We start from the raw sequence: 18,406 nt of genomic DNA, 5'->3' as shown, positions 1-18,406 counted from the left end.
CAAACACCAAGCCTTTAAAAAGGAGAAAAACAACCACCCAAAACTCACAGTGCTCTGCAGCAGAACTTCCTCCTGTTACCTACGTTACCTTTTATCAGTGTAAGCCACATACATTTGGTGGAGCTGTAGTCAGAAAGTATCCCAAGGAAGTAAAAAACATCGTCAGCTAACAACTTTTCTATGATCAGTTTCCAGGAAGAAGTATGCAGGGAGAACGCCATACATTTATACAGAAATATGTATGTCTCTCTCCTACAGTAAATATCCATTTCAGTTTTCTGTACATCCAGCATTTGTGGCATGGATCTTAGATGTAAGTGTGAAACAAGTCAGAATTTAAAAGACATACTAGTAAAGCAAGGATATTACAACCTGATTTGCTCCGTAATCCATATATGCATAAAAGTAGCATATGCTTGTATAGATTTGGGTAATTAGCGTTCTGTTTCAAAACCCACTGTGCTTTGTACACTATAAACATGGTAATTGTCACTTTATCTCCCAATCTACACTGTGATTTCAATTATAACACAACAAAGGGACTGCTCATGAGAACTGAATGGAGAGGGCAAATCGCACCCCTCGTAATAATAGTAACAACCCTATGTTAATTATTGTTTGTTTGTGTTTTTTCAAAAGGTATTTGTTGATTTATTACAAACATCTCTTACAGTCTGATGAAAAAAGAAAATGTACTGGGTGCGGCACGAATCTTTCATTTGTAAGACTTGTCTTGAGGGAAATCAGTTTCATATTCTTTACAGGCACGTGACTTTATCAGAAAACCACAGTGCACAATTTTGGCATAATTAGCAGGACCTTCTTAAATACAGCCAGGAGAAAGCGCCGAGGGAAACAAACACATTTCACATCATTAGGAAAAGTCAGGACTGGAATGGAGGTACGGTGCCGGCCTCTGCACACAACAGCAGAAATCCTACCTATTTTTAGTTCACAATTCCAATAAGAAAACAGCTGGGAGTCTTAATGAAAATAACTTGGTGACAAATTTAATGGACTGAACACTAAAGTTACTATTTTTAAATAAAGTTCCTAATTATCTTTCGAAACAAGAAGCAATTAAGCAGCAGCGGAGCCACGACTTCACAAGAGTCTGGTAAGGCTTGGCTCCGATCAGGTTGAAACTGGGAAATGGCTCAGCCACTTCTGATCCTAAAAACTGGGTGAAGGCCAGGATTGGTTTTAGGACATTTTTTTTTATTATTATCATTATTTATTTATTTAAAATGAAAGCAATTCTGCTCTGGCCTGTCCGTGCCGGCTCTCTGGTCACCTTAGGAGGAGGCATGGCGCCTCGCAGCCTCCCAGTTACCAACCTGCAGGCACCAGGAGGAGGTGGAGACAAAAACACAAACAGAGCTCCTGCTGCCTGAAGAGAGCTTGTGGAAATGATCAATGCTCTTTGCTAACGAGATGTGCGGCCCTTAGAGGAGTTCCGCTCCATGGAACAGAGGTGGACAGTGAGATGCTCCAGGGGCAGTGGCCAAGGGTCAAGGATCTCACCCTACAAAAGCACTCAGAGAGAGCACAGAGGAATTCGTAACACGGAGCATATGGGTATTTGCAAAGTTACTGAGCTATCCACATAAATCACGATAAAGTCAGTTACAATCTGACATGCTCTTCTCCAAAACTCTCTCTAAATAGTTCTTTAAAGTGCGACGTTTTAATTACTTGTTCCCTTGATAGAGCACTGTGATAATGATGAGTATATTGCACTTGTATCTCACAGAAGACAAAACTATTTCATGTTTCTTCCATACCACACACCTTAGTTTTAAAGCAAACTTTCCATTTAGCAGGATCTTAAGAGTCTGAAATGCCCATGTGGGAAATCCATCATCTGATCTGCTGAGATGGGAGGAGGGATCTCTAAGTTTGTCCTCACCGCTTCTACCAAACCATTTCACTGCACCAGGATTGTTGATGGTACTGGCATCAGTCCCATGAAGGACTGAACATCCTTCACTTGTCTGATTTCATTTAATATCTCACACTTAAAAAAATCATCCAAGGGTTTTTCACTGCTATGAGCTCCTATACTGATGTTGAAGAAGGTAAAACTTGTTCTTCATGGAGCACATGCTGATGGCAGAGCTAATGAATGGACCAAAATAAAATACCAACCTGCAAACTCAAACGAATAAGGCTCACTTTGCTGTTGAGACCCAACAATACCAAAGAAAACCAGACACGCTCTTTATGAAGATACCCAAGAAAAAATAATTGCCTTGCTGGACCTAAGGCTTCACAATGCCCAACTCTTCTGATCTGCCACTGCTTTTAGAACATCAGAAATAGGTAAAATTCAGCTGAGAAGCCACAGTAGCAAACGTGGCAGATGGGGCATTCCAGTCATGGCCTTCAGCACCTTTGCAAGTATTACCAGCATTAACAGAAGCAGCAAATTAACACAATTTGCTTGCACATCACTTTTTTTTTTTTTCAATTTATTTATAAAAATTGCCTAAGTTTAAGCAGTTTGGTTTTTTTTCTGTTTTTTTTTTTTTTTTTTTTTTTTTTTTTAATTGCAAAGCCCCAAATCTCTCTGTACTGATCATGCAGCACTGCCAGGCCACATGAGCAGGGCTAGATGCGGCCCCCAGGAGCCCTCCTTTGCTACACCCTCCTGCATGACCCAAGGCTCCTGCCCTCCCCCAGCTGCAACAGGCTTGCTAAAAATAGCTCTTTGCTAGCTTTTACTCAGGCTGCCGTTTACATAAGCCCTTTGGGGGCAGGGGAACCTTGCAGAGTATCCACGGAAGCCAGGAGCCTTCCCGGAGAGCTGGTGGGGCGGCAGCACACCGCGCGTGGCCAGATATCGAAAGCCTCACCTGCGTGCTGCAACTTGGCCTTATCTGCAGATATCCTTCTTGGAGACTTAGTGTATCACAATACAAATATAGTTAACGCAATTAGAGTTAAGCGTAACAATTGATTTTAACGTTTCAGATACAAAAATCAATGTATAATGTATTGCAGAGCAATCCGTTCAAAAGCACGGTTCCAAATCACAAAACCTATCAATGAGATCCTGCCTACAAAATGTTCTTAATCACACTTAAAATCAGTTCGCGTTTTGAGTTCCTTTAGGACTAAGTCACATGCTGTTAGAAATACTTCCTAAGATTAAAAAACCCTGATTTTATTTGCACTACAGGGAGCGCAACAGGCAGTATTACAATAAATAATGTTCTGTGATACATTACATCCAGCTTCAGTTTGCTAAACTTGTTCACCTAATATGAGATAATCTATTTTCTTATTTCCAGCCTGCCTCTCCTGCATTTAGGACTTTATGGCCATGTTCTCTGCATGCAAAGCACATGGTCTCAATAAACTTTGGAGCCTGCTGGTAAATTTCTACCAAATGCAATGCAGACATCTTTGTCAGGGGTCTCGCAAAGATAATAAATTCAGCAACACCTGTGAATGAGGCAAGCACCCAGACAAAAGAAATTTAAATTAAAATTCCCGGTGAAGGAATGGTTTCAGAGTATTATCGAGCCCCGGAGTTCACAGCAGAGGAAAAGAAAGCAGAGAACGGGCAAGTCAGCAACAGGGCGTGCTCCTTCGCTAGGGCCACAGGGATGTATTTGCTGTATTTCAGCCCAGGGAATAATTGGGAATTGAACCCGGTGCTTTCACGTTGTACCAGCGAACGTACTGGCCTCATTTCATCCTCGTAGCAGAAATTTTCTATTGTTGCCTCCTATCTTTCAGAATTGTTACTTTTAATTCCTTCCCCCCCCCCCCCCCCCCCCCCCCAAAGCAAGTCTTTAATGAGGTCCTACAACATCAGTTTAGGTCTCAGCTTGATAAAAGTATTCTCCTAATTGTCATCTTCTAATCTTGAAGTGTTCCTCTTTCAGCAGCAGCACAGCAGGAGCGATAAGCGCTCCCACAAAAACACCCAGCCCACGCTCCCAAAGCTGTGGTGTTTGCTGGCGGCGCGCAGCACGAATGGCAGACGCCGAGGCCAGCAGCCACCCGCTCACAGCGGCAAGACAACTATGAAACCCTGACGGTGCTGGCACAGCTGCATCCCAACAGTGCCTCCTGTGCTGTCAGTGTGGGCCAGGAGCCTCTCAGCAAAGCCCCGCGGGCTGCGTGCCGCCCAGGTAAGGCGGCGGTGGTGCACGGACCCCGCGCTCCTGCTCGTCCCCTCCCGCACTTACCCACAGTGTGCCCGGCGCCTGTGGATTTCCCCCTGCAGGATCCCCAGCGAAGGCGGCTCCAGCCCCTCTGGCAGCCTTCTCCTCGCTGCTTCTGCAGCGGATCGAGTTGCCTGAGCGAACCACGGCCCAAACTAAGCCGCGGTCGGGGCCTTTTCTGTCTGCACAAAGGCTGGTAGCAAAGGCATGTGATAAAAGGGGTGACTGAAATTAGTCCTGAGGAACTAACAGTGTGATTTTAGCGCTTGCTTTGATGATTCTCAGGACTCGACTGCTACGCCTTTTTGCCACCCCAGTAATCCAACCCCCCTGTACAATTCTCCAGTCTGATGCTAGCAGTTCAAGATGTTGCTTGCTCTGTCTTTCAATATAGTAATTCAAATTTTACTAAAACTGAGCACATTTTTACAATTCAAGGTTAAAACTTCAGGAGACAGACAAATGTAATGTGCCCCGAGTGCACGACCACCTTACAGAGTTGACATAACTGCAACTCCCCCTCTAATTACCACTGCTTAACCTCAGCAATTCATTCTAACCCTATACTGACCGCTACGTCTCTTCACAACACACAGGCGATTTGAGGATCACTGTGGATGCAATGCTCTACCAGGGAGCCACCGTTTTACTGGATCAAATTTACTTCAGGTATGTGCAATTTTTGGAGAAACGAGATTAGAGAAGTTTCACCTGCAGCAAACAGAGATATTTTAGGGTCAGTTCAATACATATAAAACTTTGCCACACTTCCCTTGCCAGAACAAGGCTGTTCTGTGTCTAGTGAAAATAAAATTAAAAAACAAAAGCAGCAGAGCAACACCATGCATGAGGTCCATGCGTAGGGAAGCCAAACCAAAGAAACCTGTGCCCTCGTAAGACCCGAAGCTCTTCCCATTGCCTTTGTGCACGTGAGGAACCTGCAGCAAACCCACCCGGTGGTCGCTTACTATCTGTCAGCTTGCCCCTAGCAGCTTGGTACAGTGTCCACTGATATCACCTCAATCCACGCACGCACAGCATGGCTTAAAGGGTGAGAGGCTTTTGGACAGGACACCACCGAATGCACGCGATCACCAGCGTCTGAACCCAGCTGTTACTGAATTAACTCACAGGCTAAACTCCACTTACTTCAGGGCAGCTCCTGTAAGGACGGGTCTAGGCTACTGAATTTGTCCCTATCTTTACTATTATGAAACAAAATGGAACTGGTGCAGTAATGCTGTGTTACAAGCCATGGTTAATGACCTTGCGTAACAATGCAACATACTGATTTCATGAATAAATTGTATCGTGTCGAGTCTATACTAACACAGATTAACCACTCTAAATGGGTTGCATATTTAGTCAGGACTTTGAATGCATAAATCAAGCTTTGTTTGACAAGAGTTAAAGAAGCGTTTGGACAACGCTCTTAGACATGATCTGATTTTTTGTATTTCTTTTGGGGGGGGTGGTCCTTTGGGGACCCAGCGGTTGGACTTGACGATCCTTGTGGGTCCCTTCCAACTCAGATATTCTGTGATTCTATGATATCGGTCATTTTAATTAAGTGCAAAAGGACTTATGAAGCCTCAGAACGTAACAAATAATCACCAACATTACACGTCACCATCTGACCCCAACCCCCAAAAAGCCTATGAATTAATGACCATGTGAAAAGGATTTCAAAGTCCACCTTGATTAAAAGTCAGAAACCTCACTTTACAAGAGGGTAACTTTTAAACTATTTTGCACAACTAACCCCAAATGAATTTAGCTTCAGGCATACACAGGTATACGAATCATACACTAACAAGGTGCTTGCTGTTACACAGTTAACTGTATTTCACTAATTTTCATTTTATTACAAACTTATGCCTATCAACCAGAGAACAATACAATATTCACAAGATCTCTTCCAAAAGCCTTAGCGGACAATAGATTCATTTTTCCACATATTTCTATCATATTCTCTCACACACTATTAATGTCAAAACAAAAACTTTGAGGATGGGAGAAGGATGAGGAATGGGAAGCCTGTTGCCATCAAGATGCAGAAATCCTTACAAGTTCAGCTAACAGAAGGTTTTGGCTTCTATTCCATCTCCTTGTGTTTGCATTTTGACTCTTCCCCTTCATCCACAAAAAAATGTGCTGCATTGGGTTCTGTACGCTTGCAGAACACAGGGCCACAGGAACAAAACAGAAGCACGGACAGGTATCAGATACACACTGCCTAAAAGGTTCAGGTACTACTGAACCAAACCAACAAAAGCTATTACAAAAACGTGCATCTGATGTTTGCTTTCAAAAAGCTCAAGATAATTTTACTTTCTTTGTTTGAACTTTGCTTTCTACTTACGATCACAGAGAAAGCCTATTTTACTGACAATTTTTGTAAAATACAATGTTAAAAGCCATGCCAAAGTTTTAGAAATATGCTTGAGCAAATGCATGCCTAATCTGAGTAAATACTGTTACTAAAACACAGAAACAGCTGTTGCATGAGCAAATGCTCCATTTGCATGTGAAAGCAAACGCAGCACACAGTGGAAATGGAAGTTCATTTCTCAGAAATCAGGCATCTATGAAGACTCGCAGGATGGCTTATCCTCAACTCTTGCAGGCACGAGCAAGTGATATGCTTAAAACAGAAGGCAAAGCACCACAATCTGGCTGCCGGACTGGATCAGGAAAGAGTTCTGGCCCAGCCTTCACATGCCGGTCTCTGATCAGGCCTTCCCTGCCCTCAGCTGAAGGCTAATCCCTAAAATTTCCAACAAGACATGGAAAGGAAGTTGCATCTGCAGCAAAAAGCCAGAAAGGAACTGACACGTTAACAGATGTGTGGAACAAAGGACAAATAAATGTGGCAAATGAATGAACGTGACGGGTGCGGGGGGTAAAAGTGGTGGAGTGAAAGTGGAGACAGCAGTCAGATTCCCGAAGCAGAGTAATTCCCTTTCAGAATAATTCAGAACGATGTGGTGGTCTTCACACACACCTCAGATGCCTGTGGTTTATCTTCTTAAACTGGACGTGAGGAAAAATATTCTGTATTGTGAGGGTGGTCAACCACTGAACCAGGCTCCACAGTGGTTGATGCCCCATGTCCGTCAGTGTGCAAGGCATGTGGACAATGCCCCTGTTTAACTTTCGGTCAGCCCTGAACAAGTCAGGCAGCTGGACTAGATTGTCTTTGAAGGTCCCTTCCAACTGAACTGTTCTCTTCTATTCCACTCACATTTTGGACTTGTAAAAAGGTCTTTCTGCCATTACGGCTCATTAACTTTAACGTTTTCATTTGAGTGCTCCTAATTCTGAATACTCAAGCAAGCTACTCCAGGACACCTTTTGTTTTATCTTGCTTCATACTGTGATGTAATTTATTTTAGAGACAGAGAAGTTTATCTGGGGTTGAGTGTAGGTTGAAATTATGAATTTATGATTAGCTGTGACAACAGTGGGAACATGTGTTGGATTCATAATCCATTTATTGGCTAAATTTAGGTAATCTGGTTTTCACAGCACTTGCCAGCAGGCACATCCCTGCTACCAACAGGCAGCAAGGAAGGGCAGACACTTGGAATAGTTAGGAATAATTCAGGCTACTTATATATTTGGACTCATTTTGTTGGTCCTGACTTCAGTGAAGTCATGCAAGCACAGGAGTGACTGTGCTTCCTGTTGTCTACAGCAACCTCCGTGTGCACCTAATGACCCCATGAACTGGGGAGAAAATATAACCCAGGGTTTATTTACTTTTACCTGAAATGTAGCTTCGTTTAAAACATAAACCTCTGGTACTTCAGGATAAAGAAGAATAGAGACAAGGCCCTAATTCAATGATCTCTAAGTGCTCTGGAACAAAAGCAAGGTGGTTTTATGATTAAGCGAACGGATAAGCAACGAGGTGATCCGGGTCTGGTCCTTGGCTTGCCAAAGAATTCACACAGCAGTAGGCAAGCTCATCAGCTTTAAATCAGCAAAAGGAGACATGAATGTTAGTCTTCCACACAGGAATGTTTAACAATATAATTGCTAATGCCCATAAGAAGCTTGTGTATGCCAGGAATATAGGCCGGGGAAATTCCTGTCCTGTCAAATGCGAGTACTCAGCACAGCTCACAGACCTGGAGGAGACAAGAGGAACTGCTCTGCCAGAACTACAGTAATTAGAAAAAGCAAAAAGAAAGAAAAAGTAATAAATAATATGAATAAGAAACTAGACTAACAGTACCACTGATAAATCAGCTGCTATTTAAAAAGGTAAGACTTTCAGCAAATGCACTTTACTGTATGATCTCCGAAAGGAACTTCATCACAAAGAGAAATCAACAAGGAAGAAAATCATTAAGTACTCAGATTGGGGCTCTTAATTGCTCTTATAACTCAGCGAACCCAGAAGTGAAACCGTAAATCCTAATAAAAATATAAAGAATTTACAACCCTTAACACAGCAGATATTAAGAAAACAGCACGTCCACATCTGCTGATCCTTTAGCAGCTCTGCACAGCAGTCAGCTAAGAGCTGCACTCTCCCCCTTTCTTTGATAAGTATTTTAAAAACAAACATCTTCAAAAATCCTTCTCATAAAGCCCTTCTGGAGCAGCCTGGCACAGTTTCAAGCTATCAGAGTGGCTCTGCTGGTGCTGAAGTTCGAGAAATCCAACTCACTGCACCTACACCACAACCTCCCCGGGCTTTCTCCTTCCCCGAAATGGCAGGCAGCGGGAGAAAACACGGCGAGGCTTTCAAGCAGGAAATAGCGTGAGAATAGGCTCCCTCATGCTACTTCCAGCCCTTCCTGATAGCGGAGGGTGTGAAATGGGCTGCAAATACTGTCTCTCACATTATTTCCTTTTCCACCCCAGCCAAAACCAGGAAGCGTCAGCTGGGAGATATGCAGAGAAAGCAGAGCAGAAAATGAAGCAAAAATCATACTGGTGGCCAAGGAATCGAGCTGAGCCAAGGCTAGATAAAACAAAAAATCAAGTATTTGTGGGCGCTTCCTAATAGTAACAAGACTAGAGAAAAACACTAGGAGGCTTAGGTACCCGGGCTTTGCTTTTGATTTGCTGCAAAGCTGATCCAGAGGCTACTGACATCAACTTGGACTTACAAGACTGTGCTTGTATCCTCCAAGCCTTCATGCCACCAATAACCCATTTGTATGAAAGAGATCCTACTTATTCCAGCTACTCTGCAGTGTATTTGTGAGGCTTTAAGAACAGAGATCCACAAACGAAAACCAAGGTAGAAGTATTAGCAGCATCAACACTTCAAAGAGATCATGTGTGTTTATACTTGACAGGACGCAGAGATTTGACATGCAGGATTTGGCACATCACAGTGGAAACGGCTCCTAGGTTCCCAATCTTAAGTAGTATATTCTGAATAAAATGAAATCCTGCACCTGCAGGAAAGAAATGTGAAGGATGGTAAATCACTCATCGCCATTTGGGATTTTCTATATTCTAGACACTTCTGCATTCTTCTGTTTATTATTAGCCAAAAGGAGTATCACATGGCTGCTCCAGTTAAAACATTCGTTCTCTTCTATATACATCCCCAAAATATGCGGGAGCAATCAAATCTGCTCTCCTCTCAGGTACTGCCCTCTCCTCACAGCTAAAACAATTCTCCACAGAGAGAAGCTGGTGACAGCCTCCCAGACCTTGCTGTCCTAGAAGCAGAATTGGAACTAATTACTTCATAAATGGAGCTAAGAAAGGGAAAGAGCCTCCTTTCCTTTCTCCCAGGACTGTGAAATATGCTCCGGCAGGAAGTACAGTAAAGCTCAGGATGAGCAGAGGCAGCTACCCTTCAACACCAACAGGGCTCCTCTGAAGTGACGCTTCCATTTAGTCAGTAAGCCTGAGGAGGAAGGGCAGGATACCAGCAGGGCTCTCCAACAGATGAGGTTACTGGCCTAGCCTCCCAGCTTTACACCTCTGAAGCTCACCAGTGAGATTAAATGAAAAGCCCGAAGCTGGTACCTGGAGCTTTTCTCAGGTCTTCTGCTCTGAGCCGAGGCCAGGAGTTCGGGAGAGCAGTGACAGAAGCGCACAGACGGGGTTAACGGGAGCTTCTGCTGGGGAGGCACCGAGAAACTTCAGCAAGTCAGCACAAAGAAGTGCAGCCTTTAAAGGTACTTCTCAGGAACAGGTGACAGATACCACTGCTAGACTCCTCGTACCTACGTTAGTGTTACGTAGCTAGAACACGTTTGGACGAGAATTATCTTCGTTCCCACTCTCCTAGGAAGGACAAGTAGCCCGAAGTGGCATTTTTCCTGTGTTCATCTACAAGAATTTGTGACAAACCAACTTGTTTGCTTTCCTCAGCACAAGCTCTGCAAGAGTTTAAGTCTCCATTTCCTCAGTATCTTTCTTTTCAAGATGCTTCAACGTCCTGAAGCTGCGCCATAGGTTAACAAGTCCCTAGCTCTAGGAGGACCTGATGTTGGACTGAGTTCCCACATGGAGAGCCAGGTCCTATCCATGAAAAGCACAACTGTAAAAGCAGCAGCATCAAGCATGAAGGAGCGGGGTCAATCCTCACACCTCTCCCCAGCACTCAGTACCTGACTACCGCACTGTTAACAACGATGGAAGCGAGAGGAGCGAGGGGAGTTTGGGGCCATTTCCCAAAAGCTGCCAGAAGGGATGCAGGTGCTTCAGCCTGGCCGAACAGGGAACACCACCAGCCCTGCCACGGCTCTTCCCTGCCGATGGATGACAGAAACCAGCCCCGAAACGCTCACATAGCCTTAAAGAAGCTTTGCATGTATTTCATTCCAGTTTGGCAGAAGCAGAAATGAATTTCATTTTGATATTAACATTCCTGAAAGCCTACCAAAGCCCTGTGCAATATGCACTCTTTACTATCCTAAAAGGGATAAAATTAATTTGTACGTTTGGAACAAACTATTTGCAGTGCACTTTGCAAAGCTTCCTATATATAACCGTATAAATCACAAGAGTGATATTTTTTTTTAAATGTAGAATGTGAAATGACTCCATAGCAAGACAAGCTTTACACCAAGCAACCCACACTTAAAAAAAAAAAAGGAATACAAAAAATTAAAAACAGCAATAAAAAAACGCTGTTTAGAATTTTAAAGCAGTTCTCCAAACTAAGACTCCATTAATACTTAACAATTTATTCTACTTTTAATAGCAAGAAAGGATTTTTTTTTTTTTGAAGCTGAACTGGTCTTGAAAGAGAAAAGACACTTTTCTGCTTTCCATTTTAAGTAAGCTTTTCTTGTTTTAAACACGGATCTTCAAAAGTGAAAAATGTTTAGGACGCAGGACTCTTCTCTGAAAGAGCTGACATCTCCAACACTTCAGTGTGCTCAACTTTCTCTTTTAATTCCTGTTAGCTCTAATGAGAGCAGCTTGCACGTTAAAATTAAAAATCTTTACTTGAAAACCTCAGCAGCATTTTGTGTTCTGCCTCTGCTGCATTTTTTTAGAATGTGCTCACTGGGTTAATTTTGAAGTATCAATCATGTCAGATTTCCACGCAAACATTTTGCCATTTAAGAGCTCCTGATTTGCATATTCTGTTATTAAAAACAATACCAGGGCACGATCAAAAGCGACAGAAAGGACAAGAACTGCCAGTACTAACAGTTAGAAAGGTTCTTCCATAAGGAAACTGCCATACACTTTACAACCAAACTGAACATTTAAGAACCATGGTCTATTTTTAGGAGACAGCGATGGTATCTCAATAAAAAAAAACAGTAATTTGTCAGCAATGTATAAGGTTTATTTTTGGTTCCGCAGCCCATGATGTAAAATTCAGTGTTCCACTAGATGGAGCAGGACGGTAAAACCATCAGAAAGGCCATTCGTCTTGCTGACCCATGAAAAAGTCAATGTCCAGCAATCAGGGAGGATAGCAATTTTAGCTTTCTTCTGTACAATCACAGCAGAACAAAATTTCATCCTCTTCCAAAAAAAGAGCAACACACAAAAGAAACCATAGTGCTCTGCAATACTTGTGCCTTCCAGTCACAGAAAATGACTACTAACAAGCACTAGACAGAAACACTAACAGATAACCAAACAACATCAGAAACAAAACTATTTTTAACAGTTTCTATCAGCTTTATGCTATAAAAGACAGAATTTAGCGGACAATTGCCAGAAAACTTTTTTTTTTTTTTGTAGCAACTGAACTTTCAAAAAGATCCATGCCGAATGATCAAACATTAGTCACCTAATGCAAGACATCGCTGCACATCAAACACTAGAAACAATGGCAAAACTTCAAAGAGCCTTCGAGAGACCTGGAGCTGTGCAAGTCATAGTAAAATCATCTCCCTGGTCTCTTTTCAAACAGAGCTAATTGTTGATTTACCTTTAAGTCTATCTAAACAAACAACAACAAAAAGAACCTTACAAATTTTATTTCATCAAACGTTCTCTACGAGACTCAGCAAAGGCAGACAAACCACAGTCCTCCATTATGCGAAATGAGAAGCTTGCACTTCCTTGACCATTAAAACTTACTGCAGCTTCTCCAGAAGAAACAGAGTCTAAACTAATAAAGAGCAGTCTTAACCTTTAATATTCCAAATTTAAGTCCTACAATTCTTGAACCTACATAATGAAAGTACCAATTGTCACAATTACAACAAACATCTTGCAATAAAAAAAAAACCAGAACCATACCTTATTGCGATATGTGATAAATAACTGCAAACATGCAGCAGTCTCTCTCATGACAATACTAATTATCACAGCAGTATAAATAGCAGAGGGGAATGAATCATTCTCTGATATGTGCAGAAGGTACACAAGCAGAAATCTTGGTGACTGATCACAGGCTGCTGCCTGTGATTGTTGCTGCCCTCTCTTTGTTTTCAGACAAATAAACTGCACTAAACTCAAAAGCTGCAAACATGGGCACGTTTCACACCATCATAGTTTCCAACTTATTAAAACTTGCTCAGTATCTGAAGTTGACTGTCATTTAGAAAGAAACTGGTGTAAGAGGAAGAAGCGGGAAATTTGCTGTCAGCCTGTGCTAGGACCACCTGAAATTATCGGTGAGGTTTCCAATACCAATATTATTGTCTAACTGAACACAACTTCCCCCACCTCTGAATGGCTGATTAACAGCAACTCATTCCATAGTGTACCCTCTTCTTTTCCAAGGCATGGAAAACTAAGCATCAGGACTATCCAAACCACTGTTATTAACATCCAATATCACTGTCAGCATACAGCAGAATAGAAACGATACTTACTACTGTGCACAGTCAATCAGCTGATATTCATTAGACCTCTCATAGCAGGCTTTCACACCTTCGTCTTGCCAAAGCGTTTTTGTATGTTCATAAAATTCCTGAAAGAATAAAAAAAATACTATCAGCAAAAAAAGGATTCTATACTAAGAAGCAGCAAATAGGAATATATCGTTAGCATGGTAAGAAATGGTAAAGGGCAACAATTTAACAAAAAACATTAAACATCTTTGTAGAAGCTGTGTATGAGTTCTGTTCTGTTGGCTTTCTTAGTGTCTTGACTTTGTAACGCTTTAAAACACTTAAAGAATTGCTTCTTGATCATCTTGTCCCAGTCCAACTGTATTTGGAAGTCCTGGAAGAAGGGCTAACTTTTCATTAATGACAATTCTGTAGGCATTTTTAGTAATCAATACTATTTGATAACACTCTTTAGCTCACTGATATGATGTTTATTTGTCTGTCAACGTTTTTTTCTTCATTGAAACACTATTTCTTAGTAATTCTTCCATAAAGGCAGCAAATTATGAATAGGTTTTACGTAATTTTCCATCTTCCAAGTTAGTGGGGATTTCTGGGGACTATACAGACACCTTTATCTTAGTGCTTGTATCAACGGATTTGTTCTTCCGCAGTGTAACAGCATACTGAGCTTCAGAAAAAATACACTGATGCGAAACCAGATCATGTTTTGATGGTTTTAACCTTAAAAATTATAAACCAAGTGCAATGTCTTAGGTTTGCTGAAGCTGTAACCTAAGTACAAAACACAACCAGAAGTCCGTCCTTCATTGCATATAAAAGATGCCCTTTGGCTCTAATGGGGTGTGTGTTATAATTAATTATATTTCTGGCTATCAAAGAACTTTGAATAGACTTAGAAAGAACACCAGGATCTTTGTAACTTAAATACACGCACCACTGGATGCATTACTTTTATCAATGACCATGGACTTTTCCTGGGTGTATCTCAGAGCTTTTCAAGTGTTTGGGACTAAATGCTTTAATTCTGGTTTTTAATGGACTCTGTTCCCCTATTCCAACTCAGTTTTTCTGCACCCAGGAGAGCACACAACCTTTAAAGTAGTTGCTGTATACATTCTGCCACCCCCACCCTCGCCCCTTTTCTTTGTATTAGCGGTGTGTTATAGAAAAAGGATTTATTATTTTTTAAATAACCATTTTACTGCTTCAAGGTCCCTCCATTAACTCCAACTAGCTTTGGAATCATTCCCTCTCTTGGGATATCGGTGTCTTACATTCTTTTACTATCAGCGTGACACAAAGAAAGGAGTCCTCCTTTCCTACCAGGATATTGACTACCACCTGAACAGTATCTCAACAGAAGATGCTTTGAAGGGCACCTTCAAGACAAGTAATGGCATCTTAAAAGTAAATTCAGTGCTGTGGATTTTGAAGCCAATCTCAGTTTTGGCAGGTAGAAGATGCATATGTGATCGTGTGATCACACAGTTGTGAATACCAGTGATGGAAACAACCTATCAAATAATAAAATTGATCTTGTTTTCATTGCTATTGAACGCACGTGCACACACACACAAAGAATATTAAGTGCATACTATTCATCTAAAAAAGATCTTTATGGTAAATTTTTCTTCCTACTTCTTTTAAAGACAATACAAACTTCATACATGATATTAGATGTATCTTTATGGTTTGTTCCCTGCTTTTATGAGTTGTTCACGAGCAATAAGAAAACCTGAATTTCTTTCATATGTAGGTAAGCTTTTACATGATTTTAACTATCAAGAGATTGTACAAATATTTATTGTTAAAGGAAGATAAATTGCAATATTAATTCCTGTCCTCAGTTCTCTTCCTCCCACTGCTGAAATGTTCATTGGACGCGTTCATTTTGAAGGTTTCCTATTTTTTGGCAGTTGGGGAGACTGGCAAGTACCTTCAATCTTCAACTGTATCACAGCATTGAGACAAAAATATCTTTCCTAAGTAAAAAATGAGCAGGAAGAGAAAGTCAGGAAGAGAGAGGATACTATCTGGAATCTCACCATATTTGAACCAAAACTATTTTGGGGTGGCTTCATTTATTTATTTTTAAAACTAACAGCAAAAAAACTAATACAGAACCTCTCATGACTCGTTTAACTTATTACTACAAAGTTGGGAAATTGTCTTAATTGAAAAATTGAATTGGCAATTGTATTTTGTTGTTGTTGTTGTTGAAACAGCAGCTGATTCAGATGGACGTAAACCATCTAAATTTCCAACTTATCAAGATAACTTACACCAGACCTCAGACAGTTAATTGAACTATTTGGCAGACACATGGTTCTAAAATAGATATCTACTTCAAACTGGGGTCAGCATCTGCCAAGCCAATTATCTCCAAATATACCCCAAAACACTCTCTTCATCCTGCATTGCAGTCAGTAAACAAATAACTAGACAAAGATAAGTTTATAAAAAAATGTAATAAAGCATAATAATTCTTCATCAGCTACAAATGTATATTGAAAGTGAAAGGACACATTGTGTTAATGAAACAAGATCACGGCACAGTAAAACTCTCTTGGCAGTAGAAAGAAGACGAATTTAACCTTTTGCATCCCCTTTCCCTTCCATTATGGTTCTCCCTCCTCTTGGGCTTTTGTCCATCTCTTCTAACAACCTTTCTCATACCTGACTCTGGTCTCCTCAATGAGCCCGTTTGAAATTCACCAATATACATGCAGAAGCGTAATATTGCCTGGAGTGTTCACATTTTACTACATATTACTTATTTAGTTGATAATTTCCTGGATTGTTCAGTACGATAAGCTGAGAGAGTATCCCAATGTTCTCCTCACTCTGAGTCCTCTCATTAGAAAGTTTCTTCCCAAGCTTGGATGTCTCCTCATTCTGCAGTCATTTGCTGATAGGCTTCTCCTGTGCCTCTTCTCCACCATCGTTCTTACATATTATTTAAAAATAGCCATAATCAGTTTGTCCTCCCACATTAAACCCAGACTTCCTCACTTTCCAGTAGCCACTCTTGAATTTTGCTATATCTACCCAGGCTGACATTAAGAAAAAGGCAAGAACACAACATGAAAATGTTCAGATCTTATATTGATTGGCTGAAATATCTTACTATCACACAGTTTTTAATGACCTATCAGTCTGTAGGAAGATGAACCTTCTAGCCATCATGAAAATGAGGCACAAAGTCCTTCCTCACTCAACTACAATATTCCAGCACAGAACTGAAATAAAGCAATTATTTTAAGCAGCTTATCAACTCCGTCATACCTCGTGGAAAAAAAAAAAAACGTTTCGAGTAGTTTCTGCAATCAGACTCTTAAGTGGGATGAAAAGTAAATCCAGTTCCTGGCCCTAGCATAAACACATTGATAATAAAAAGCCCAAGATTTAGTTTGACAGAACTGTTACATACTGTTCAGCAGAGTCCTCCCTGTGTTTTAAGAACAGTTCTGAACTTCCCAGAAAGTATCTGGATAACAATAATCAATGTTTTTGCCTTGTTAGGTCAAATTAGCAATAAAATACTTAATAGTGCCTTTATGGCTGTCCTGCTGATCTGAGCTATAATCAGCAGTACTTATGCAATCCTTTCAATATGGTTGTTAACTGTCCATGTGGGCTGGAAAAAGAATTCAAGTCCACATTCTTTGAACTTTTTATTAGCATTTCAAAATCTGGATCTACGAAAGTAATGAGTAATGGATTATTATACCAAGAAGTACTTTTTTTTTTTTTTTTTTTCTTTTTTTCTTTTTAACTACATGACTTGTGACAGCCAAATATGAAGATCCCTTGTTAAACAACCTTTTGTCTTTGGGCCACACCAAATCTATCTTTACACAATTAGGGACTGATGCCGACCCAACTTACACAACTGCAAACAGGGAATGTAGGTGTTCATCAGTAAAAAGTTTGAACCAAGCTTAGAAAGTTCAACTCGTGCTTTATTACAAGCTTAGTTATACTAGAATGAGTGATTTTGGAATTAAGGCATATTAGCTAGTCACACAAAAAAAAAAAAAAAAAAAAAATTCCCCCTGTCCTCCCACCCCCAAAAATACACCTACACTAACCACAATTCTGTAATAATATTTAAGAAAAAGAATAACATACGAAACCCTCAGCATCCCCTTTGAGTCATGGTATGTAGCCTGGGGTAACTCTCCGGGAAGACAAGCAAAACCACAAGATTTGTTATGCATTTAGGTGGAAAAGGGGCTTCAGAGGCCACCAGAAAAATCAAGTCAGTAACAGTTTTTTGGTTTTTTTTTTTTTTTTTTTTTTTTTTTTTTGAGTTAAACAGGTCTAATTTGTATGAGTTCTCTAAATATAATGAGTTAGGAAACAAATTAACCGAAAGTAGCAGGCAAATTTCCTGAAAAGAAATAGCCAGAAAACTAGTCCTTACATGTCTGCTTCTTGTTTCCATAACACTGATTCATTTGCTGGCACATCCTAATATAACAGACTCTACAGCAGCATCAACACAGGTTTCTCTTGCACTAATAATGGAACTCCTAATAAAACAGCTAAAATAAACAAATAATACTAAATAACATTTTGGTTTGAGATGATATTCCACTTTAAACAGGAATGAAACATTAGGTTCAAAACAATACACAGTATTTGAAAAGTGTGGTCCTATTATCCATTCTTGCCTTATGTGTACTTAGAACTCAAAAAATATTCAAGTTATGTCATTTTCCATTTAAAAAAAAGCTGCAGTTACACAATACACACCCAAGATCCTGTTTAAACTATAGCTGAAGCTGTGTAAAGCAACAAAAGTCAACATAACTGATGACAGGCAGCATGGCATCACCAAGCAAAGTGAGAATTGAATTCTTCCCAAGACTTTACACTCTTCAAAGTGCTAACATTACCCGAAAGAGAAAAATCCTTGTGCAGAACACTTAGGAAAAATTATGCCAACGTTACACGCATATGAACGTAACACTCAGGGTT

The 18,406-nt window shown here is 40.6% G+C and overlaps 1 protein-coding gene and 1 long non-coding RNA gene across 7 annotated transcripts in view; one reads left to right on the top strand and one right to left on the bottom strand.

Annotated features, from left to right (window-relative positions):
- Nucleotides 1-18,406, bottom strand: part of GNAS (GNAS complex locus) — a 150,215-nt gene that overhangs the window by 27,598 nt on the left and 104,211 nt on the right. For all 4 annotated transcript variants that reach the window (XM_027442827.3, XM_038166013.2, XM_072026680.1 and 1 more), the window contains exon 5: nt 13,442-13,539. In XM_027442827.3, coding sequence (XP_027298628.1) covers nt 13,442-13,539 — 98 coding nt within the window. The remainder of the gene's footprint in view (nt 1-13,441; nt 13,540-18,406) is intronic.
- The window catches only part of LOC106018981 (uncharacterized), a 33,092-nt gene that overhangs the window by 9,462 nt on the left and 5,224 nt on the right, over nt 1-18,406 (top strand). For 2 of the 3 annotated variants that reach the window (XR_005260432.2, XR_011804589.1), the window contains 2 exons: nt 3,894-4,142; nt 4,772-4,844. This is a non-coding gene — a long non-coding RNA (uncharacterized lncRNA). Of the gene's footprint in view, nt 1-3,893; nt 4,143-4,771; nt 4,845-9,050; nt 11,701-18,406 lie in introns of those variants that run through there. The other variant, XR_011804590.1, reaches the window with a different exon arrangement.

The sequence above is a fragment of the Anas platyrhynchos genome, chromosome 21, assembly GCF_047663525.1.
Source record: "Anas platyrhynchos isolate ZD024472 breed Pekin duck chromosome 21, IASCAAS_PekinDuck_T2T, whole genome shotgun sequence".
Taxonomy (NCBI): Eukaryota; Metazoa; Chordata; class Aves; order Anseriformes; family Anatidae; genus Anas; species Anas platyrhynchos.
The sequence above is the reverse complement of the archived record's forward strand: the minus strand, read 5'-3'. Positions and strand labels throughout refer to the sequence as shown.